Raw genomic sequence first — 25,068 nt, 5'->3', positions numbered from 1 at the left:
GGAAATGAAATCCTCAGAGAATTTTGCTAACGATATGCGCAACCATCAATCCGAGATAGGACTAACGTAATCGTGAGGCGGCTACCTGGTATACAAACCACCGATCAGTACATTTAAATAACAAGGTTAAAGTTAGCATACAAGGATCAGATGTAAGAAACAAGAATCCAATAGGCAATTTATCATAGGATTCAGCACTTGCGGCCACCCTGATCCACTGACTTGTAACCGACACCTGAGAAGCATTAAGTATTTACATGGATACACGATAAGCAGATTATACTTAATAAGAAAGTTACTTCCGCGCTGAGGTGAACGGAATATAATATTAAATATGACTCCAGGTGAGAGTGCTTGACCTTGTACAGTACAGATTGGCAATCATTTATAAATACAAACATAAATATAAAAACAAACTTTAAAACCACTTACGTGACCAGATCTGATTATTATCCTGGCTTATTTCAGAGTCACACTAATACCAAATTTATGTAATTGAATGCATATACACTTAAACCGTTGTGTTAAATGTTACACACGATAACTGTCCACAAAGGAAGGAAACGTAGTCAAACATTTTAAGCTCCTTGAAGGAGAGAGAGATTAACAAATATAGCACTTGCTTCTCGCTGCACAAAATAGCCTGTAACAGCAAAAACAAGACTTTAGAGAGAAAAAACACTTAAGCAAACGAATTCGTAAAATATAGCATATGAATGCTAGCATATGACAAACAAAAACTTAATAGTGTTACAAATCGCATGACGTCACTGCTCGGGAATAGGCTAACTGAAAACTCACTTCCTTTTCCCGTCGCAACATAAAACTATCAGTCTATTCAAAACGTTGCGATCATGTTAGAGACAAGTACACTGCGGTCGTAATTACGCAGGCCAAAATATATGTCACTGGAAACAGAGACAGTCACTAGCACCTAAACGCGTGGCTTCAGCTTCACATGTGGCAATCTCACTGAAATCAACAGCATTCCTTGAGTGATGTAAGGTACCAGCTACACTCTATCTTTCTGTCTGTCTGTCTCTCTCCCTCTCAACCACGGAGCGATCCATTTCTCTCTGTGACGTTTGCCTACTCTCGTCTTTACTGCGACGGGGCCTAACTCTTAGCTTCCCCCAGACGCCTCCAGAACGCGCCAGCACCCGTTTACCACTCCTTCGTAGGGAAACCCTGCACTTAAGTGAAGAACTGATAAACAGAGAGCCACAATGGCTCAAACGTGATTCAGCAAAGTTATCTTTTCACTTGGGTTCCACTTACGGGCTACAGTTTACCATTCCTTTACTCATTCAATAATATTAATTTCATGGTAGAGTTTCTTATAAAAAGAAACATTTTAGAAAGATCACTGTAATTCACAAAATATGAGTTTTAGCTTGCGCAACACAATTTTTAAAAAATTAAATTTTTTCAATCATTTAGCAAGTTCAAATTTCACCGTCAACTCATGACAGTTTTTTTCTAATTATTATGCGTGTTTCCGCATTGTACTCTGAGGAATACATTGACTAAAGTCGAAACATGATCTACATAAGAACAGTTGCATGTCCTTGTATTCCATTGTGCAAGGTCTGCTCTACTTTCAATTAGGTTGCCGCTGCGCCGTATTTTTTGTGTTCATCTCTTTGAGCAGTATCGAGCTCCTGTAGCTGCAGACAAGCCATATAAATTTATTAGGGTCAGCCTTCCCGCATGGTAACACTGGTCCCCTTCAGATCACCGAAGTCAAGCACTGTCGGGCTTGGCTAGCACTTTCATGGGTGACAGTCCAGCTCTATCGAGCGCTGTTGGCAAGTACGGCGCACTCAGCCCTTGTGATGCCCATCGCGAAGCTACTTGTTTGGGAAATATCGGCTCCGGTCACGAAAAGTGACAGCGGCCGGGAGAGCGGTGTGCTGACCACGTGCTCTTCTACATGCGCATCCAGTGACGCCATCCTGAGGATGACACGGCGGACGGTCGTTACCACTGGGCTTTCAGAGGACAGTTGGAACGAAGCTTTACATTGAAACTACCTCTTTAAATATTTTTTTACTAAACACTGACCTACAGAATTTTCCCTGACAAAGACAACTCAAACTTAACCTATTCATTTACTACGCACAATATACAAGCCCAATGCAAATTGACTGCTATACATTGACAACATGACGTCCAATAATCTACACAAAAGAAAGGCCCTGGACTGCAAGAAATCCTAACACTAACACAGATTCAATAAAACATGAAATTAAAGAAATACGAAATTACCTCCAACTCTGATAATTGCCTAAACTCATTTCAATTACGAATCCCGATAGTGGAAAACCCATTCTTTCTCTTAAGTTCTTTACCTCAGAGAAAATCTTCATAACGCGATCCACAGCAGCTAAATAAAAAGATTCTAACTACTATAGACTCTAACAAGTAGGAGGCATATGGTTACCGAAAAGAAAGATTTTGTTGAAGAGCAAACGATGTATTTAGAAAACGTTACCTTATTCATGTGCCATCCGGTTCCAAAAATTATATAGTTGTCAATAATTCCACTACCCAAACATTATCAACAACACCCATCATCATACGTTTCCTTGCCTATTTTGTAACAAACACATCATTTCATCTCTCTTTACAATGGATGTCCTACCAACACAGAGTCTCCACTAAGAATATCATGTCCATACACTTCCCTGGCCACTCGATAACTGCTATTTCGTCCAACCACAGAATCTCTTCCCGAGGGCGCTGCGACATTAACACAATCCATAGCGCTACCAACATACAAACGGGTTACTTACATCAGTTATGAAACAATAAAACCATTCAAAATTCGTTTCAAAATTAATGTCAGGGTCATATGAGGTGAAGCTCATTTCAGATCTCATTTCGTATGCAGACAGTTTTATTCTCACAGTGTCCGCCCCATTAGCTGAACGGTCAGCCTGTTGGAATGCCACGCCCGGGGGCCCGACACCCGAGCACCGTTTCACCTGCGGGGATGCCACCAACATGTGGGAAGCATGCCAGCAGATGGTGGCCCACAGAACGGCGCCGGGAAGCGTCGCAGTGGAAGCAATCACCATACGATCATTTCCATTTTATTCTCACAGTGCAGTGTTACATTTGCGTGTGTATCATGCAGCGTTTGGAAATTTGTTTAGGCAGTTCGCGCAAGTAAATTCACAGGATTTTTAATAGAAACATTTTACTTATTCATTCTTTCAAAATTTGATTGGTAATTTTACGTAGCATCTTTTATTCTGTTAGTTTTGTGTGTTGCATTTGCTAGTCACATATTGGGACGTCTCACATCGTAACACTGATCACTGCACTACGTAATACAGACTTACACAGGATCGTTTCTTTAGTTTACAGTCCTCGTTTTCTAATTAATTTAATAGAAGCTAATTGCAGTACTGATGTACAGTGTTACAGTTTCAGGTAGTTTGGTAGTGCATTCATAATTACATCACTTGCATTGTTCAGGACAATAACACAATGACGAAGAGTTAAAGATAGGAAACCAGTACAGGTTTATACTGCAACATATGAATTTTATTTGTCCGGAAAAGCTGCAAAGGGTAGATTCGATCCGTCAAGTACCGGATCGATATCTGTACCCTTACACCCTGCTACATAGACATCTTCTGTACTTGCAGTGTGAAGTTGGATGCAAAAAGATTAAAGTACGGCTAATATCTATGCGTCGCAGAATGCACAACAACAAGAAGGCGCCCCTTAGGACAGCAGCCACGTGTTTTCTAGGCACGCTCTGAAAACCCGTGCGGAACCGGCAGTGCCTCCGTGCACACGCGATAGCCGGGAGTCAATAGCGCGTGCTTCCTTCCACTAGCCAATTAACACGTAATATTTTTGGACCATTCCTCACAGAAACAGAGCCATGGAGGCAGGGGGGAGGAAGTTCGTTACGCGTGCTGGGCTTGCAGACTTCTCCAAGGCTCTGCCGCCGCCAGGCTTGGCTGCTGCTGTGTGACTGCCATAAAAGATACACGCGTCTGCTGCCGCGTCCCACAACACAGACGCAGATCCTCACAGTGCGACCCACGCGACACCTCTTGTTGTACGTAGCTAACAGAAAAAGTCTTCTTTTTTAAAAACAAAATCACCAAAACACAGCTACGTTTGAATCATGCACCACAGTGTTCAATATGTCTCGCTACTAACTGTTGTATTGTTGCTGAAGACTGCTAACAACTCACCTATTACCGCCTTCAGCGCGTCTGAAGTTGACGCAGAGGAAAACGAGGTGGTGGATGTGCCGTGTCTCTTTGGTAGACTCAACTGTGACGAAAGCTTCGGGAACAGCGATGGACTGATGGGCCGCACTCTTCAGGAAAACAGTTCGCCGGTGTTCAGCGACAGAGCAACAATATCGACGACCGAGAGAGGTGCCAGCAACGACGATGCCGAAGAAACATCCGTAGCTCGAGACGCAAGAGGTTTGTCGTACACTTGTTTCATTAAAAATTCACCTTCAGGATCTACAGAAATCCTTGCGTCTTAGCTTATTGTATTGATACCACTTTTGGGGCGCAAAAAATGGTTCAGTTGGCTCTGAGCACTATGGGAGTTAACTTCTGAGGTCATCAGTCCCCTAGAACTTAGAACTACTTCAACCTAACTAACTTAAGGACATCATAATCATTTACAGGGACGTTTTAAGCCCATTTGATCCAATGCAAGTGTAAAAAAATTAAATTTCTAGTCACATTAAAAGCTTTTTCAGTAGCGAAGTTATTCTGATTCTATGTTCGCGGATAAATGACGGCTCTAGATCTACATCTTCTGCATGCATACTCCGCAAGACACCATGCGGTGCATGGTGGAGGGTGCCCTGCACTATTACTCGTCATTTCCTTTCCTGTTATACTCGCAAACAGAGTTATGGCAAAACGACTGTATATGTGCCTCCATACAAACTGTAATTTCTCCTATCTCATCTTAGTATTCCTTACGCGAAATGGCTGTTGGCGGCAGTAGAATCATTCTGCAATCATCTTCAAAAGCCAGTTCTCTAACTTTTTTCTGTAGTGGTCCTCGAAAAGAACGTCGCCTTATCTCAACGAATTCCCATCTGAGTTCCCGAAGCAGCTCTGTAATACTTGCTTGTTGTTCGAACCTACCGGTAAACAATCTAGCAGCCCGCCTCTGAATTGCTTCACTGTCTTCCTTCAATCAGTCCTGCTTTGGATTCCAAACACTCTAGCAGTACTTAAGAATAGGTCTTACTAGTGTCTTATGTAGTGTCTCCTGTACATACGAACCACAATTTCCTAAAATTCTCACAGTAACCGAAGCCGATCATTCACCTTCTCTGCCACAGTCATTACATGCTCGTTACATTTCATATCGTCTAAATATTTAAACGATGAGTCCTTGTCAAGCAGCAAACTACTAATGCTGTTTTGGAACATTATGGTTTGTTTTTACCACTGGTCTGCATTAGCTTACTTTTTTCTACATACAGAGCTAGCTGCCACTCACCGCACCCCTTAGAGTAGTTCTCGTGATTTCTAAAGGATAAGCTACAACAAGCGTTAATTTTTTCATGGGCTGCAATCTAGCTTCTTGCCTCCTGGTCAGCCTTACAATAGCTCTCACAATGATAACATTACTTCTCGTGTCTGCTAAAAACTAGTCAAAGCACGCTCATGGTTTATATTGTAGATCTGTGGTATAAATCTCGATTTTTGTAAAATATTGCTCAGTCAAATTACATTTTCCCCAAGAAAAAATATTTCCCCTAGGGAATTGTATCTGCAACAGAAATTATCTATAAATTATATGCATTAAAATCGAAAATTTCTAGCGAAGTTCCATACATTCTCCATGAACGAGTTCGCTTTTTTAAAAATTTGGTTTCTAAGAGTAAGCATCAAAGAGTCTCTTGAGGTAATTAGCGCACAATCTTTCACAGAATTCAGTTTTTCTATCTCTGTGACTTAACAAGATGATGGTAAGCACAGAGCCCTTCGTGAATATATTATAATAGATAATTATGTTCTTAAATTCTATTTGAACAGCCCAAGCTCCTGGACTGCTGGGATGTCCTCAGCTTTTTTGACGTAAATATTCTGAAACAAAATTTTATGAATGTGTACAAAAAGCAACATAGTGTTCAGTGTGGCAAACATAAATATACATTGATTGTTGACATTTAATTACCTCTGTGTGCTTCCATTTACAGTAGTCATATACATTTAGCTAGTAGAATATAATTATGTCGGAAATCAGTAAACTGTAATTTTAAATTAATTTATTGGTTATACGTATTTTTAGGTAATTGACTGTTTTTCCTAGAATTTTGCAGTAGTATGAATACCGGACAGTGGGAGGTGGCATATTGGTTACGAAACTGAATTTGTATTATGGAGGAGCGTTGTTCAAATCCCTTCCTAACCATCTAGTCTTAGATCTTCCATAGTTTCCGCAGATCGACTAAGATGAATTCCGTCATAAATCTTTTGCACGGACGCAGCCGATTCTTTTTTTTTTTCAATGATCGTCGAAAGCGAGATCTAATGACCTAATTGCCGACAGGACAATAAAGACAAACTTTCTTCCTTCGATGCTCAATACAGCGCAGTGACACATCCATCACGTATCTGGGCTTCTTGTTGTACTATATTTCGAGTTTTATGTGGTAGTCAGGAATCACGTGTAACAAGTTGTGGAGTGCATGATTTTTCAAGACGCAGTTGTGACCTTGCTAATGAACTTAATCATGAAAATGTGCCATATCACACTCGAAACTGACAGTAAATTCGTTACTATTTCTTTGCAGTTTTCGAGAGTAACTTACTTTGGTATCATCATGCTTCCATCACCCTCAACGGTCTCTTTGAACTCCATAAACTAAACGACAACGTTGTTACGGTCTCCATTTTGAGATCGAGGTCACATTTCAGAAATTGATGATTCACTTCATAGTAAGTTACTAGATTCATGTTAACGGATTCAGTCATCTTCATGGATAATTTCGTTCCTTCGTAGTTTCTTGTTAGTGAAATACGTAAACGGCGATTCTTTTTCATAACATATGCATTAAACTAATACGGTGTTTGGAAGAGAGTACATCATGTACCACCATCATTTCCACATTTTCTGTCGCATTTCCGAATTGTGTTTGGGAAGAAAGTTTGCTGGTAAGACTTTATTTCGGCTCTAATTTCTTTGATTACAGCATCAACGTCATTTCCCGAGGTAGACACGGGAAGAAGTAATATACTGCTTAACTATTCTCCCAATGTACGTTCGCAGAATTATAAAGGAAAATGACGTCTTTTTTAGGACAAAGATACTATGAACAAATATTTTCCGTAACTTGCAAATATACGATAGGACCATCGTAAAATTATTTTAAATTCAATGCCTAACTTAAATTCAAGAAATCGATACATACAGTGTAATCAAAATTGTTGAAGGAGATTGTTGAGGCTTTCGTAGCCACTTGTAAACATATGCCTGTTGGCTTCTGTCTCAAGAGCTTCGGTCGACGATTGTTTCGCGAATTTCCTGACTTTCGCCAGCACATGTGGTTGTCACTGTCAAAGGTTAACCCCTCCCCCAACCCCAAGACAGCGAATACGTTGTGTTTAAGAAAACTTACTATCGTATAGAAAGACAAAGGGCGACCTACGTAATTTCAATGAAGATGCAAGACAGTATTCTGCGCGCTATTCTGAGACGTTTGATTGTTCCACGTTGAATGATTGTTGTTGGTTTATATTGTACGATAGCACGTTTTTAGTCGAACGCTGAGGGTGTGGTGTTATAGCTGTTTCACCTGAGTTTCTCTGTTTCTTGTAGGACAGCGTTACGAAAGAGAGCTAGTTCAATAATGAAGCATCAAAAAATTGAAATAAATTAGGAAAATCAACTTACACAAAAGTTGTGTGTGGCGTTACAGCAGTAGCGCTGCAGAAATTCATCACATTCAGACTACCGTTACTGGAGTCCACTTCGGTCCTCTGTTCGTAACAGACAAGCGCTATGCATCTCATGCGCCTCCTGGAAAGCGTCCTATTCGCCAATTATGGTTTCCGTTATCCAGTTTGTAATTATTTTAGTGTCGTGTAAAAATTAACCTCACTAATTCATTTATCCAGACATCATATTCGTATATTGAGTGGCCTAAAGCCGAGGATAGAAATTGGGACAGAAGGTGGTCGCCGGATGCATAGGTCTAAGCCTGCAGAAATATCGATGGGTTTCTAAAGCTACACGTTCAGATCGGTAGTGATCTGCTTTCTTTCCTCAGAGACCTGGAGCGATTTAAGGCTGTGGAAACATTGTCTCGGCGACATTTAAGTTCAACCCTAGATAGTACCGACCTCAGAAACCCGACTATGCTGTGCTCTATGGCTAAAGCACTGGTTATCATTTCAGAATGAAAGTCGTATATCTCGCTGTTATTTCAATGAACATATCGCTCAGATGTCGCATCTACATTCGTACCGAACGCCGGAACAAACTGACGCAGTACACGGCACGTCTTCAAATGGGACAAACCTTTCCGTGACTTCGACCAATCAATGAAAACTGGAGAGATTTTTCTGTGTCATGTATAATGACCTAAGCTGCTGCTGTAGCCGTCCATAACTGCGAAGCTGTAGCCGGTGCAAGATTCTGTGGACAAACTGGCCTCTCGATTATGTCCCAAACATATTTGGCAGGATTCGTGTTGGAGGACACTGATGGAAGCCATTCGCTCTAATCGTCTAGAATATTCTTCTAATCGATCGTGAACAACTGTGGTCTGGTGACTTGACGCATTCCCATTCAAAAGAATTCCACTGTTGTTTAAGAACATGACGTCTATGAATAGCTGCAAATGGTCTCCAAGCATCCAGAGGGCCCAGTCCGCTTCATGTAAACACAGTCCACACCATTGTGGAGCCACCACCAATTTGCAAAGCGCCTTGTTGAAAACTTGGCTGCATGGCTTCAGGGGCGACTGCGCCACACCCGACTCTCGCTAAATGAAGTCGAGAAGCAGACCAGGGTCCAGTCGATATGGTCACGAGCCCAGGAAAGGCGCTGTACGCGATGTCGAACTGTTAGCACACACACACGCGTCGGTCTTCTGCTGCCATAGCCTATTAACGGCAAATTTCACCCCACACTCACAACGGATACGTTTATCGTACGTCCTACATTGATTTCTGAGGTTATTTCACGCAGTGTTGTTGGTCTGTTAGCACTGACAACTCTGCTCAAACGCCGCTGCTCTCGGTCGTTAAGTGGCCATGTCGTTGTCCGTGGTGAGAGATAATGCCTGAAATGTGGTATTCACGGCACAACTTCGACACTATGGGTCTCACAATATTGAATTCGGTAGCGATTTCTGAAATGGAATGTCCCTTGCGTCTAGTTCCAACTAACATTCTTCATTCAAAGGCTGTTAATTTCCGTCGTGCGGCCATAATTACGTCGTATACTCTTCCCATGAATCACCTAAGTTCAAATGACATCTCCGCCAGTGAACTGCCCTTTTAAACATTATATAAGCGGTACTGCCGCCATCTGTGTCTGCGCATGCCGCTCACCCATGACTTGTGTCACCCCGTGTATGATTTCTGCATTGTTACACCAAATATAGCGTGATAAACTCGTCAGTCACTTCTCAACTACAGTGCTAACGTCATTAGCTCAAATGAGGTAAACCAGTCCTGAGCATAAGAAATCTGAGCACTGCCTCTCCTCACTGATAACACCATAGTCATTATTCAAAAACTTTATTGTGTCCAAACATTTTGACAGCTGATGCTTATACTTTTCGTAATATGTTTTGTACACACCAACGATTATCTTTTGCCGACACGATGATACTTTCTGTTAAGATCACAGTGTCCTGGCTTTTAGCGTCATCAGACGCGACGCCTTATCTTCTTTCTGTGAGATTTTGTTCGTAATCTCAGAAGACTGAACAGTGAGTTCCGATGTATATATGTAGAAACGAACAGTTTAATCGCTTAAAATATGTACCTAATATATTTTGTGAATTATTGTCTTGATAATAACTTCTACAGTAAAACATTCTAATTGCAAGCTTGACCGCAGTTCGTATTTACACGTGTAGACTGCGAAGAATAGAATTATTAAGGAAGCGCGAGTAGGTTCAGAAATGGCTCTGAGCACTATGAGACTTACCATCTGAGGTCATCAGTCCCCTAGAACTTAGAACTACTTAATCCTAACTAACCTAAGGACATCACACACAACCCTGCCGAAGATAGTATTCGAACCTGCGACCGTAGTGGTCTCGCGGTTCCAGACTGTAGCGCCTAGAACCGCTCGGCCACCCCGGCGGCAGCACAAGTAGGGAAAATGATGTAGGATGAAATGCTTGTTATGTTATACCTCTGAATGTTCGCTAAAAATGTAAAGTTTGAAGTGAGAGGTGATCAAAGTTGGAACATTTTAAGGCCAGGAATTTTCTCTGATACTTCGAAGTTGAATAACAGCAGCCTAGAACGACGTAACAAGTGCTGGTAATGTTAATATCAGGATGTTAAGTAGCACATGGATGTACTGTGAGTGGCGTCACGACCGAGGTATTCTCCTAGGGCCAAGAGGAAGCCAACATGCTGCGAATTTCCACACGCACGCACACGCTGGTGAAAGAACAGACAATACTTTTTTCTTTTAAATTAAAGGACCTATTGAATGTGTGAATGACGATAAACATTTGATAATCTTAAGTAACTGTAAAGCTGTAGAGAGGAAGGGTATGGAAGACTTGGATATGGGTTTAGGGAAAGGATCGAAGTGGGTAGAAAAAATGGTTCAAATAGCTCTGAGCGCTATGGGACTTAACTTCTAAGGTTATCAGTCCCCTAGAACTTAGATATAATTAAACCTAACTAACTGAAGGACATCACACACATCCATGCCGGAGGCAGGATTCCAACCTTCGACTGTAGCGGTCGCGCGGTTCCAGACGGCAGCGCCTAGAACCGCTCGGCCACCCCGGCCGGCTGAAGTGGGTAGAAAAGCATCTAGAGTTCTACAATGTTTCACCTGGTCGCAGGGAACATTCTTTGCCTATATTACAAGAGAAGAAAAGACAAAGAAATAGAGATGAATGCAGATGAGGACACAGATCCAGATCGTGGAGTAGCAGTGATTACTAGCACGCTGAAGATTTAAAATAAACGATTAAGTAAGATACTGAAAATGTATAAGAAAATGAAATACGTCGAAATTGTTGGAGTTTGTAACAAAGGCTATAAATAAACGTGGCAAGAGTAAATGATGGAACTGAAATGTAATAAAGAAGAAATAATGAAGTCTGACAACTGGTCGTGAGCACTGTGACATAGAGCCAAAACTAGCTGACATGGGTAACGCAGGAAAGACACTAACGAATCGATGAAACAATAAAAACGTTATATATGAGAGTGGAAGGTAGTGGTACATGTTTCATAGAGATGGTACTAACAGGATGTGCAAAGAGGATTAATCACAATGAATGACAAAGGAATTTAAAAACTTTTCGAAAGATATGATCGTAGAAAAAATCACTGTCAAAGAGGACGTGTAGGTAAGGGGTGCAATTGCTAAACTTCTGTTCAGAGTAGAAGAAGAGGTGTTATGTAGCAGGACTACACAAAACTTGTCGACGATGGCAGGACCTATGCCATCCAGGGGCGAGTGCTCTATCAACATAAGTATCCAAGTAAGACTGACTACCAATCCTCATAGTCTCCAATCTTCCAAACTTCAGAGAAGTTCCTCTGCGACATTTGCACGACTAGCACTCCTGAAAGAAACGATATTGCTGAGAGATGGTTTAGCCACAGGCTGCGGGATTTTAAAGCATGAATTTTTCACTTTGCGTCGAATTTTGCGCTGATATAAAACTTACTGGCTTATTAAAAGTGTGTGCAAAACTGAGTGTCTAGTCAAAGACTTTTGCCTTTCGTGGGCAAGTGCTGCTCCTACTTGGTTAGTTCAGTTGGTGGAGCACATACCCACAAAAATCAAAGATCTTGGATTCGAGTTCCGGTACAGCACATAGTTTTAATCCGGTAGTATGTTTCGTATCAGAGAACATACCTCTGCTGAGTGAAATATTCGTTCTTGGAACTATTTTATCTGAAATGAAAAGTCAATGATGCCAGAGACTTTAGTCGGATTTCCATGTGAGCGTTATCTTCACACTAACGAAGGAAGTACCAATGGATAATCAAATACTCAGTCTTCGAAAATGTCAGATCCAGTAATAATACTTGCTATCGTGGGAAAAAAGTACAGGGACAAACGGACAACCAGCAGAAACTAAGAGGGAATAAGAAAAGTGAATGATCAAGAAAAACAAGTTTGTGAGAGTGGCAGGTGGGGTTGCAATTTATTCTCACTGCTGGACAAACTGGACGTCGAAGGAACAGCAGTGAAAGTGTGAATGAACAGACATCAAATCTACACTTTGTAGGCAACACATTGCTGTGTGCGGGCATGGTGACGGGTGTCTACAGTGGAAGATACAAGGGTGATATTGTTCTCGAGAGACATTTTAAGATCAATCCCTGTGTCACGGAGCAGGCAGGCGTCAATTTGGACTTCAGATTACCACTGTGGTCACATATTCCGAGAGCTCAGTAACGTGTCTCTCCTTATTTTAGATGCCATGAGATTGATTATTCGTATCGTCTTTCCATGCAGGACTTGTTGCACACCCTTTCAGATGCAATCAAGATGTTACGGTACTTTTGCTGCAAGCAGGACATCCAGTCGTCTACGAGAGAACAATCTATCGCCCAACAAAGCAGTTATTGTTTCAGTCGCTGAACTGTACTACAAGCTTTAGTGTGTTTTGGATTCGTTGAATCACTTAAGACACGTAATTTGTTTCTTTTGCACTATTTCTTTGGATTGTTTGACGTTTTTATCGATGTGAATAAAGTGCTTAACTAGTTATTTTCAGCTTCCTCTTAATACTTACCTGTCATAATTCTGAGGCCACTGTAGAGACCATAAAAAATCTATCAATCTGATTACCGCCTCTTATGTTTTTCATAAGTTTCCCTCAGGTTTGACAACTTCGACATCATTTCACAGATTAGACATCCATTAACACAGACACCACAGAACGAATGCCTGTAACAGAAAAGCTTCTCTCAGTGACCTGTGTTTGTTGGTAAACAGAAACGGGGAATGCATCCTATCGCTATAATGATACTAACAATACAGAAATGCCTTTCCCTGTAACTAGTCTGAGATTCTACATTTTTGGCAGCATTTATACGAGTTTAAACAGATAGGATGTCAGTACCGGCTTAGCAAGGGCTACGAAACTGTACACCCTGCTTTCGGCTACACCATCTACTACGCATTCATAAATGTAGTTATTTAAGATTTGCAAAGTTCTGCTGTACCAAAGGAACGAATGTTATTGTGTAGTGAACTCTGTACTGTGGTATCGTATCGTAGATATAGTATTTTCCGAGCAAAGTGGTGACGTGATTGAATTATATGTGTGTTTGGGACAGAACTTCGTTTCGAACAACTTTCATGAAAAGGAAAAAAAAATCAAAATCCAAAACAAATAACATCCCAAAAACCACGATTAAAAAAAAAAGCGTTCAGCGTCCTGTGAAGTTTCACACCAAACATTCCATCAACGGAAAAAGGAAAGTTTTCACCCAACACCAATGACATATAAAAATTTTTTCATATAACTGACGCTTTCTATTAGACACGTTATGTTACAATCACACTTCCTTATGTCTTTAGTAGTCGCAGTCTGTCGTGTTGAGTGAAAACCCATGACGGTCAGCGCTGGCACACTGAAAAATGCTTCAGTTCTAACTGTTGTTATCATTTTGTCGTACTTTATGCCCTTCCTTTGTAGATATGCAATCGTTTTTCTTGTGCAACCGTGTTTCGTTACAAGTAATACTTTCTTGTATCTTCCACCAACAGTCGACGTCGTAGCTCCAAATTACTCGTAAATGCTTCATCGAAGTATTTCAATTTCAGTGACGTCTTCGACGTAAGAGGAAATTTAAGAATGCAAATCAAAAGTTCCTATTGAGTTCTTCAACTCTCGTAAATTCTATTGTCTTATTAAGTGAAGTAATGGTGGAGTTGCTATACCATGGAATGAAAATAGCACATGATGGACGATTCAGTGAAAGTAAGCGCGCAGCTCGTGGTCTAGTGGCTAGCGTTGCTGCCTCTGGATAACGGGTTCCCGGGTTCGATTCCCGACCAGCTGGGGATTTTCTCTGCCTGAGGACTAGGTGTTTGTGCTGTCCTCATCATTTCATCATCATCACATCATCATTAGTGGCAGTGGCAAAATTGGACTGTGAAAAAATTGGAACTTTGTACGGACGTTGATGACCGAGCAGTTAAGCACCCCACAAACCAATCATCATCATCATCATCATCATCATCATTAGAGAACATAAGCAACAGAATACCACTGACACAGAGAAATTTGCTGTTACTATAAACGGAACTCAATTTAAAAAGATGTTTCTGAGCATGTGCATCTGAGTCAGAGTATTGTGTGGAAGTGGATCATGGACTGTACAAAACCCGAAAAGTATCGAAGAGTTTGAGATATGGTGTTACTGAAATATGTTGAACATTAAGTATATCCATAATATAAGAAATACTAGGACTCTAAGTAGGTCTGGCGAGTGAACGAATATATGGAAAACACTAAGACGAGACCAGATGATCGAACATGTGTTAAAGTTGCAAGGTATTACAAGAACCACAGGCAGCAAAAAGTCTATGGGGAAACAGAGATTGGAATATATACAACATGTTACCTGGAACAAACTGTGCTAATCAAGGCACATTAAATAATAGGATCTTACTAGATGAGGCAGCGCAGGTGCCGAGACACTGACTCATATCCGTAAGGATGGAACTGCTCTGCATGGCCGTCTTGATTTGGGTTTCCGAATCACTTAGGCAAGTATTGGGTTGGTTCGCCAGTCAAGGCCACGGCCGATCACCTGTCCTGTCCTCATAGACTACCTGTTCTATACTCACAAAGCACGTTATGTGTACTGTGTGTTGTACAACCTGACTTACTCATCTGCGTTGAGGTACCTTAACAAATCCTATATGATTGTCAGTTGATCCTTGGATGAGTAAAGACATATAAGAAATTATTATTTATTTCTTATGGCACACTGTGATGGGTACTATAGAATGAATAAATAATTGCACTGCTTGTTAGAGGCTGTTCTGGGATGAACTGACTGACCTAGCACAGTGCTCATATAAGTTTTGAGTTTGTTATATCGTAGTATAGGCAACTGTAATTTTGATTAATAGGAATACATCAGTAACAAGTTATAGTGTATTCATCGACAAAGAAAAGTATCTCTCAGCATTCAGACAATCAAGCATAGTCACAATATTAAATTTTAATTTTAGATGTGTGAACTCGAACGTATTGTATTATCTGTGATTGTTGGAGAACACGTGGCTGATTTCGTAAATATCACTGAAGGAATAACTGCAATCCGACATACTTTTTGAATGAATGATTTATTTCGCACTGCACACTGTAAGAAACCAAGATTTACTGCAAATACCCGCTTCAACCAAAGCTTGCGAACCCACCTTCTTCTCAGTAATGGTTTTGTTTCTCCGTAATAATGTTGTCCTGCAAAAGTTAGTTATCTACAAATTTCACTTTATAATGATCAAAATTCAAAGAGGCGTATGTACCTAAGCAAAACACAGTCAGGTACTTATTTTTTTACATCATTTGTAATTAATGACACGTAGACACGATTACTTTCGAAATGTAATTTACATAATGACAAACAGGACTGTATTGAATATCTAACTGAGAATCATCATTACATTTCAAAAACACATTCAACATCTTAATGTAAAATCTAAAGATAACCTTAAGAAATGGAATATTTTCGAAATTATTAAATGTATTTTATAAAGCAGAAATACAAGTCACTTAGAGATGACATAAATGGGAACTCAAGGGAAGGCAAGGCGAAATAGCTACGTGAAAAATGTGCAAAAATGTAAAAGAAATTATTGTCAGAAGGACTGGCTCAGCATGTAGAAAAGTCAAAACAAACTTTGGTGAAATTATAAGCAGAGTGCTGCAACATTAAGACTGCACTGGGAATTATAATGTTAAATGCAGACAGTTCAGATAGGTGGGAAGCGTACATTGAGGGACTCTGTGAAGGGAAGGACTTATCTGATGTGACAGAAGAAGAAACAGGAGTCGATAGGGAAGAGAAAGGGGATGCCCTATTGGGACCAGAATTTAGAAGAGCTTTGGTAGAACTAAAATCAAATAAGACAGAAGGGATAACTAACATAACATCTGAATTTCTAATATCTTGGAGGGGAGGGGAAACAAACTTCCATTCATTGTGGTGTGTAGAATGTATAAGACTGGCGATATGCAATCAGACTTTGGAAAAACATCATCCACACAATTCCCAAAATTGCTAGAGCCTTACAAGTGTGATAACTGTCCCACAGTCAGCTTAGCAGTTCATGCATCCAAGTTGCTGATAATAATATATAGGAAAATGGGAAAGAAAGTTAAGGATGTGTTATATGACTATCAGTGTGCTGTTAGGAAAGGTAAAGGCACCAGAAAGGCATTTCTTACATTTTGGTTGATAATAAAATCAAGACTGAAGAAAAATCAAGACACGTTCATAGAATTTGTCAACCTGCTAAAGCGTTCGACAATGTAAAATGGAGAAAGATGTTCGAAATACTAAGAAAAATGGGAATAAATTATAAGGAAATACATGCAAGATGCAATATGTACAATAATACTACGAAAAGAATAGATTACTAGTCATTGTTAAAATGAGTCATTAATTTTCAGAGAGACACAACGAAAAGACTGTTACACGTTTAGCTTTCGCCCGAAGTCTTCTCCCGAAAGAAAACATCCACACATCCACACAACCAAGCACACTTCACAGACACATGACTGTTATTTCCAGCAGCCCCAGTCAGAATGTTTTCTGGTCAGAGCTGCTAGAGACAACGGTCACGCAGTCTAGCTGTGATGGCTTTTGTGAACGCGTGTATGTATTCTTTTTTGATGAAGGCTTTGGCCAAAAGCTAAGTGTATAAGAATATTTTAGTCGCGCCTGTCTGCAGTTAAACATGTCATCATTATGGTGAGTAGTAATCTATCCCTTTCCGAACAGTGTTGATATTTTAACCTGGACGTCCCATTGTTTAAGGATTACGACTTTATTATATTTTATAGTCTTTCCTGATTACACTGATATATGCACTATAGGATTTCAAGTGAAAAATGGCCTCTAGATACCAAATTTTAAAGTTATGGTCATGTATGCCGCCATTCCCCCTTTATTTCTGTTACAGAAACCAGTATTATTTCGAAAAGAACTGTGAACATTCTGTTTCCAACGATTATACGTATGATACATTGTATATGTTGGTAACAGTGCAGGTTTCTAGTGTCTGTAAATGAATATTTTTGCTATTATATACTTTTGTTTCGCTGAAACAGTTTGTTCATGTGTTACTGAATGTTCGTTGCCCAAGTGCTACATATATTTGTGGAAGTACATATCCTTTAGTGTGCAGTAAATACGAACTCTGCCATGCATCAAGAAATTCAATTAAAGGAAATTCCGTAGTAACCAGTTCACAAAGAAAGAAAGCCACACTGTTGAAAGTAACCTATGTATCAGTTATTCAGGGAAGGAACTCCCACATGGGACGCCTCCTGGTGATTCCAAATTTTGAGTTAACAATAACGCTGTTTGTAGTTGATTTGTTGTTGTTTCTGTAGAGTCGTTTGAAAAAGCTTGGAGATTGACCAGCAGGCATGTGTCGTTTGTTTCGTCTCGAGGGTTAGCCAGCGTATGCTGTGGCGTCAGACTCTAAGCAGGATTCGCGACTTGCCAGCAAACGTAGTATTTAGAGGAACTTACAAGGAAAACAGCAACGGAGCTATCACAGAAAACGTGCATAACTTCCTGTAATATAACAGGCTAGCAGACGGCAAAGCCTGCTAGGGAACTGTCGCATCAGCGAACAAATAAGTTTACAGTGAATCTTACTAGTAATAAGATTGGGTTTCGCAGTATGCGCCTGTTGGATGAGTCGCGTTTGGCGACTAACAACATAATTGAGCGGCCCTGTATGAAAGGAGCAGGGGTCAAGCATGTGTCTTGCTGTTCGCAGTATGTGGGGGAGCAGTGGTTCTGTAGACGTGGAGTGTGTGGTTGCGGTAACAGGTGGCGATTGGCTCTGGCAAACTGTAGTAGCATAACCGTGTACCAGGAGGACAGAGCAGCCCCTGTAATCTGGGTGACAGAAAGAGTCTGCTGGGGAGCAACGCTACAGCCTAGTTTGAAAACATACACTTGCGCATCTGAGTGGTAGCTGATGGCTGACTATATCGAGAGAGCTTTGCTGGATACAGGAATAGTGGATCGGGTCGTGTTCTGCTCGATCCCAGGAAGATTGTGCCTGGAATGCACAGACATGGCTGTGATTAATCATAACACCTGCAGCTGGCTGAAGATGTTTTAATTCGACATTTTACACACATCAAAAAAGGTTTACATCACCCCAGTTCCAAGAACTCCCGAAGACAGACGTTGACTGCGAATATTGTATCACAGACACAGTCCCTTTGACTATTCAGAGATGTCGCTAAACCCGTCCAAGGATGTAAACAACCATGCATGAGCAGCGCCTATTAGACGGTGGGGGTGCGACTGCCGATCAGTTCCAGTCATTTCCCCAGGAATGTCTGTAGTTCAGCCATGCGTAGATGGTCATTACCGCGGTTCGACCACATCCGAATTGTTACTTTGTGCCAGGAAGGGCTCTCAACAAGTGAAGTGTCATGGCGTCTCGAAGTGAACCAAGGCGGACAAGGAGGAGATACAGAGAGACAGGAACTGTCGATGACATGTCTCGCTCAGACCACCCAAGGGCTACTACTGCAGTGGACGACTTCTACATACGGATTAAGGCTCGGAGGTACGCTGACAGCAACGCCATGTTGAATAGTACTTTCTGTGCACCCACAGGACGTCGTGTTACGACTCAAACTGTGCACTTGCAACTTCACTCCCGACGTCCATGGCGAGACCCATCATTGCAACCACGACACCATGCAGCGCGGTACAGATGGGTCCAACAAGATGCCGAAAGGACTGCTCAGGATAGGCATCACGTTCTCTTCACCGGTGAGTGTCACATATGCCTTCAACCAGACAATCGTTGGAGACGTGTTTTTTAGGCAACCCGGTCAGGCTGAACGCCTTAGACACACTGTCCAGCGAGTGCAAGAAGGTGGAGGTTCCCTGCTGTTTTGGGGTGGCATTATGAAGGTCCGACGTACACCGCTGGTGGTCATGGAAGGCTGTACGATACGTGAATTCCATCCTCCGACCTATAGTGCAATCATATCGGCGGCATATGATGAGGCATTCGTCTTCATGGTCGACAATTTTAAAAAAATGGCTCTGAGCACTATGGGACTTAACTTCTGAGGTCATCAGTCCCCTAGAACTTAGAACTACTTAAACCTAACTAAGCCAAGGACATCACTCACATCCATGCCCGAGGCAGCATTCGAAACTGCGACCGTAGTAGTCGCGCGGTTCCAGACTGTAGCGCCTGGAACCGCTCGGCCACCTATTCCGGCGACGACAATTCGCGCCCGCATCGTCCACATCTTGTGAATGACTTCCTTCAGGGTAATGACATCGCTCGACTAGAGTGGCCAGCATGTTCTACAGACATGGACCCTATCGAACATGCCTGGGATAAATCGAAAAGGGATGTTTATGAACGACGTGAGACACCAACCACTCTAAGGGATCTAAGCCGAATCGTCGTTGAAGTGTGGGACAATCTGGACCTACAGTGCCTTGATGAACTTGTAGACAGTATGCCACGACGAATGCAGGCAGGTATCAGTGCAAGAGCACGTGCTACTGCCAATTAGAGGTACCGGTGTGTACAGGACAATCTGGACTACCACCTCTGAAGGTCTCACTGTATGATACAATATGCAGTTTTTGGTTTTTATGAGCAATAATAAGGACGGAAACCATGTTTTTTGTTGATCTCTATTCCAGTTTCCTATACAGATGCAAAACTGTTTTTGATGTGTATATATTGAACAGCCGGGTTCTCTTAACCGTCTCTATAATGATAGACGTATAGAGACTTGTATTTAATGCTAAGTACTGTGTACACAATATTGCTGAAGGGAGCATTGCAGTGTGTGGTTAGCCTCCTTTGATACTTGTTACGTATTTCGTGGTTCACCACAGTTAATTGGCTTAGTTGTGTGCTCATTGTGTTTTGAAATTGTGCTGGTGGTTGTTCACTATCTACTACAAGAGACTGCACATCCAACTTCGATAACACAGTGACCTTACCTACTTTAGTTAGTCTCATTGTTATTGTTTGTAGGAAGGCTTTACGGAAAATTAGTTTTTACACTGTAAAAACATAGTTAATAAATTATCAAGTTTTGATGTTGGTATTTTGATACCTTCCAGTACTGAGATTTAGCTACCTTGATGTCTAGTGAGAGTCTTATAACTTGATATTATTCATGTTGCGATATAACGTGTGTTTGCAAGGAAGGTTTAGAATTTGTGTAATATTTTAGCTTAAGGCTGCGTGCAATGTACAGCATCAGTTATGTTAACATATTTATTCTGTGTAATTTTGCTTTTAATTGAAATGCTATTTTTTATTTTAGGGTTTTAGTGCTGGCTTGGTGATTAGTCTCTGATCAAGGATTTTGAGTATTATTGAACTAGAACGGCTTATGAATTGTGAGACTGGTAATATGCATGCATAATTACTTAGTCCATTGATAGTGAAGTATTGATACTAGTACTCCTCTCAAAGAACATTTTATATTGTTTTTAGGGATTATTATTATTTACTTTGAACTATCAATAATAAAGTTATATTATTGTTTTCTTTCAAACTGATTGTTTTACGACAAATTAATTAATATTTTAGTGATTGTGTTCAAAAGCTGTGTTGCTAATAAACAGTTTTACTGTTAAATCATCATTACATCTTCACAACTTCCAGCCACTTGCATTCCACAGCCTTTGTTCCTGCTAATGCTAATTTTTTACACAATTCACCAAACCATCTGCGAAGATTAACTACCTTTTCAAAGATGCTTTTACCAAAAGTATGAAGTTAAAAAACAAAGTAATGTGGAGTGAGGTACTGGGGCCATGACTGCTTGTCTGAAACATTCGTTGTGACAACCAGTCTGCAGTCAACACCGCTTAACCAGGGCTCTTGGCCCTGGACATTCAGGAGCAGTGGACATGCTAGACCTCATCGTCGACGCTCATGAGCTGGCAGAGAGACAGCTGTGTGACGATGCGTTGCAACGGTGAGATGTTGTGTATCATCTACCTTGCTCCATTGTCGTTGGTTTCTCCCTGTCCAGAAACCGTTCATTGCCTCGCAGCTTTAGTATAAATAATTAGCATAAGACATAAATAGTGCTTCCAAAAAGGAGATGACGAATGCCTTGAGCTTAGGGCGTGACTACGTTAACATACTGACTTAGCTCTTTTTATTCTGGCTTGGGAACTCAAGTGTGTTCCTGTCCTGCACATGCTGTATCAGAATGTAGGGACAGTGCATTGTGCAGCATGATACTGGAACAGGTTTTTAAAACGTCTCAAGCAACAGGTACCTTATAGCATCGTAAACACACCAGAATGTAGTAAACAAATAAATAATAATAAAGTAGAGAGTAAATTGTTGGGAGTCACATCAAACCAGTCACAAGGCAGATGAAGCAAAAGAAATAGAAAGGAAGCTTTAGTGTCTCCCCCACACATTCCTCAAAGATTCACTGTGGTTTGTAAATTTTATTGACTCTGGGACATAACATCTATATTTTTTGTCTCTGTTATTTGCTCTTATAACCTATTTCTTGTTTTGGCAAGTTGTGTGTTAACTTCCATTGTCGCCTCAATACTGATGCTGTGTGACTGCTTCCAGGATACATGCGGCGCGCAAGTAAGGTGATCGCGCCGCTGGTGCTGGGCTTCGTGCTCGCCAGTGTGGTGATGGGCGGCGTGACGACGGTGAAGCTGTTCCTGGTGAAGGCGCTGCTGCTGAGCCAGCTGGCGCTGGGCGCGGCGCTGCTGCTGGCCGCCAAGTCGCTGCTGTCCGCCGCGGGTGGGGGTGGCCACCCCTCGCACCAGCCCTACCTGCACCACGTGCAGCCGATACACTCGCCGCTGGTGGAGCCCTCGCCCTACCACCACAACCCCTACGCAGCTGAACACCACTTCGCTCCCTCTATGGAGGGCTATCCAGACTATGGCTACCACGCAGTTGGAAGATCACCAGAGGCAGTTCCAGTGGAGCAAGAAGATCTTCAAGCGCACTATTCCAATCAAGTGGCGGTAACGGCGCCAGCTGCCGCTGGAGCGCGGAATGCCACCTCCAGGATGGACGGTGAGTGAGCTATAAACCGTCCCCACATCTCTTTGCTTGCTCCAACCTCTCTGTCGCCACTATGAGTTCCTCATGAGATCCGCATTAAGTGTTCTTTATTCCTTAACCACAAAAAGAGAAGCCGCTACTTCATCAATTAAAAAGTGAAGCTGTTACTGGCCCTGAGGTTGACTTGAACATCACAGTGCTTTACTGGTTCTATTAGTGGTATGCGGTCGCCTTCCTGCAACTCATGAATTGATTAAACCAATCATGTAAAGGGAGACCTGCAGTTTTTTCCTCTTCTTACTGGTGACTATTCTCGTATATCTGCATTAATGTTGCTCAAACTGCGACGCAACATTATCTCTGAATCCTCGCTATTCCATCATTAAGATATAGACATTTTCAGCGAAACGGTCTACTTCGTAATGGAATCTGTTTTTCAGGATATTAGTGAAAGAACGAAGTAACATACCAGTAGAAGGGCCTTAGGGAGAATCGGTTTCGGTTCCAGAGAAACGTTGGAACATGTGAGGAATACTAAAGCTAGGACTTACCTTAGAAGACAGGTTGAAGAAACACAGCTTACTTTTACAGCACTTACAGATTTAGAGAAAGCATTTAGCAATGCTGTCTAGTCTACTTCCTTTGAAAATTTTAAGGTAACGGAGATGGCACTAAGAGCCACGACTTCAGGTGAACATTTGCATAACAAATCAAGAAGGATAACTGCTCTGAGACATCCACCAATACTCTAATCTTCTTACACTATTTAAAAAAACTTTTGCACAAGAATATTAAAATACCTGTACTCACATTATCAAAACATTGGAGCAAAAGATCCGGGAGCTTTGCACAAAACATTCATTGCCCGTCAAAATAAACACTGCTAAAAGATCATGTCAGTGAATAAAACAGCTTGATGCATGGATTCCACTCGAATACGGTGGATGGGGCCAAAACAAATTGTACCATACTGACCCGGTGTTAAGGTGCAAACATGTGAAAAACTAGATTAAAATATCTAAGAGCGCTTATAGCAAAGTTGAGAGATATTCAAAGTAATCTGGATAAACTGAGTCAAGCAAACAGCTTTGACAGAAAGTAAAACCTGAAAATATTTGAGTAAATTTTAACATTCTTATTCAAAAGTTTTCTTAAGTTTTTGAAATTTTAAAACTCTTTAAACAATTTTAGAAAATTATCATATCAGGAGATGTCTCAGGGTAGTTATTCCTCCTTGACTTATTATTATGCAGATTTTCACCTGAAGGTGTGATTCCTAGAGCCACTAAACCGTTATTGATCTAAAACTAAAGGACTAAATACAGCTGAAACGGTTTAGTAATATCCAAGATGATTATGCATATCTGTGGTTGCCCTATCTACAAGGGCATACCTCAAAGATGTCTTAGGTGTAATGTCAACTAGCCATAACATCGATAGTTTGTTGCCCAGTTTGCAGATTGAATAGCCTTCAGATTCTTGTAAACATGCTGTTCCCTCACTAAATTATTACGTGTGTTTCTGCGTTTCAGTGCGGCCGGTACCAGCAGGTGGCATCACTCTGGTCAAGAGCCAGTCACACCACGCGCCTGTCGTGGTGTACCGCAAGGTGGTGTCCACGGGACGTGCTGCCACTAGTTAAGAGATGCGAACCATCAGCGCTCTGAGTCTTTCGTTTATACACTTATTTATTAATTAATTTATTTATTTAATCATCGAGTAAACATTTTCTTACATTTCAGCAAGTTGCCCTGAGATAATATTTAATTCCAGGGAACATCTGCTTCAAAGAGTCGTTATGTTGTATGGGCGGGCTGCCATCAGTTAAGGGCAGCACTCTTATGTCTTTCGATTAAATACTTATATATCTATTTATTTAATCAATGAGTAACTTCTTCTCAGCTCACAGTTCAGAAAGCTGGCCTGAGATAACATTTACTTTCAGGAAGCTGAAGCAACGAAACAACTACTTCGGAGAGTCATTACGTTGTATGGGCCTTCGTTTGTACAGTACTCCGTACAAGATACAGCAAGTATTGTCTCTGTCTGATACTGAACTTTGTTCATTACGTGTAATATGTTTGAAAGAATCAAAAACAGTGCCGTTGACTAATTACTGTAACATAATTTTCAATAAACAAGCAGTTTTCTTAATGTGTGTTTAGGGAAAATAATGTATACTAAATTTTCCAAATCCATCACTAAATACTAATAACACCCGTGTTTCTATAAATAGTGCGTGTTGAGAATATAGAAAAAGAATCTTTTCTATTGTTTTACTTTTTAGTGGTGTAAAATCAAAGCATCTATTGGTTTTGTAACTATGAAAGTGAGCATATGCAGTGTCTAAGAACGTAGTAATAGATACAACGATGTTCATTACTGTATTCTGTGAAGAATCTACTTTAAATTTGATGTCTGCATGTATTGTGTGTTGATTTCGGAACTTCAATGTACGTTGCTAAATAGTTTGACATATTGAGACATGTTGGCACCTATAACATCTTATAATGGCTTGTATGGCCCAAACTGGCCATTCATGTGAAACTAAACGAAGTGAATACGTGTAAACAACAGCTGAGGCGG

At 41.0% G+C, this 25,068-nt stretch overlaps 1 protein-coding gene across 1 annotated transcript; it reads left to right on the top strand.

Moving 5' to 3' along the window:
• Nucleotides 1–3,984: 3,984 nt before the first annotated feature.
• LOC126354312 (uncharacterized) lies at nucleotides 3,985–24,953 on the top strand. Its single transcript, XM_050003866.1, has 4 exons — nucleotides 3,985–4,078; nucleotides 4,234–4,457; nucleotides 22,033–22,494; nucleotides 24,015–24,953. The coding sequence occupies exons 2-4, from the start codon at nucleotides 4,334–4,336 to the stop codon at nucleotides 24,122–24,124; spliced, it is 696 nt and encodes a 231-aa protein (XP_049859823.1). The 5' UTR covers nucleotides 3,985–4,078; nucleotides 4,234–4,333; the 3' UTR covers nucleotides 24,125–24,953.
• The last annotated feature ends 115 nt before the right edge of the window (nucleotides 24,954–25,068 follow it).

This window comes from Schistocerca gregaria, chromosome 3 (assembly GCF_023897955.1).
Source record: "Schistocerca gregaria isolate iqSchGreg1 chromosome 3, iqSchGreg1.2, whole genome shotgun sequence".
NCBI classification, from domain to species: Eukaryota; Metazoa; Arthropoda; class Insecta; order Orthoptera; family Acrididae; genus Schistocerca; species Schistocerca gregaria.
This window is presented reverse-complemented; position numbering and strand designations above follow the sequence as displayed.

Coding starts and splice junctions, on each gene's coding strand:
- LOC126354312 (XM_050003866.1), top strand. CDS start 4,334: ATGGGCCGCACTCTTCAGGAAAACAGTTCGCCGGTGTTCAGCGACAGA. Junction 4,458..22,032: donor CGTAGCTCGAGACGCAAGAG/GTTTGTCGTACA, acceptor GACTGCTTCCAG/GATACATGCGGCGCGCAAGT. Junction 22,495..24,014: donor TGCCACCTCCAGGATGGACG/GTGAGTGAGCTA, acceptor TCTGCGTTTCAG/TGCGGCCGGTACCAGCAGGT.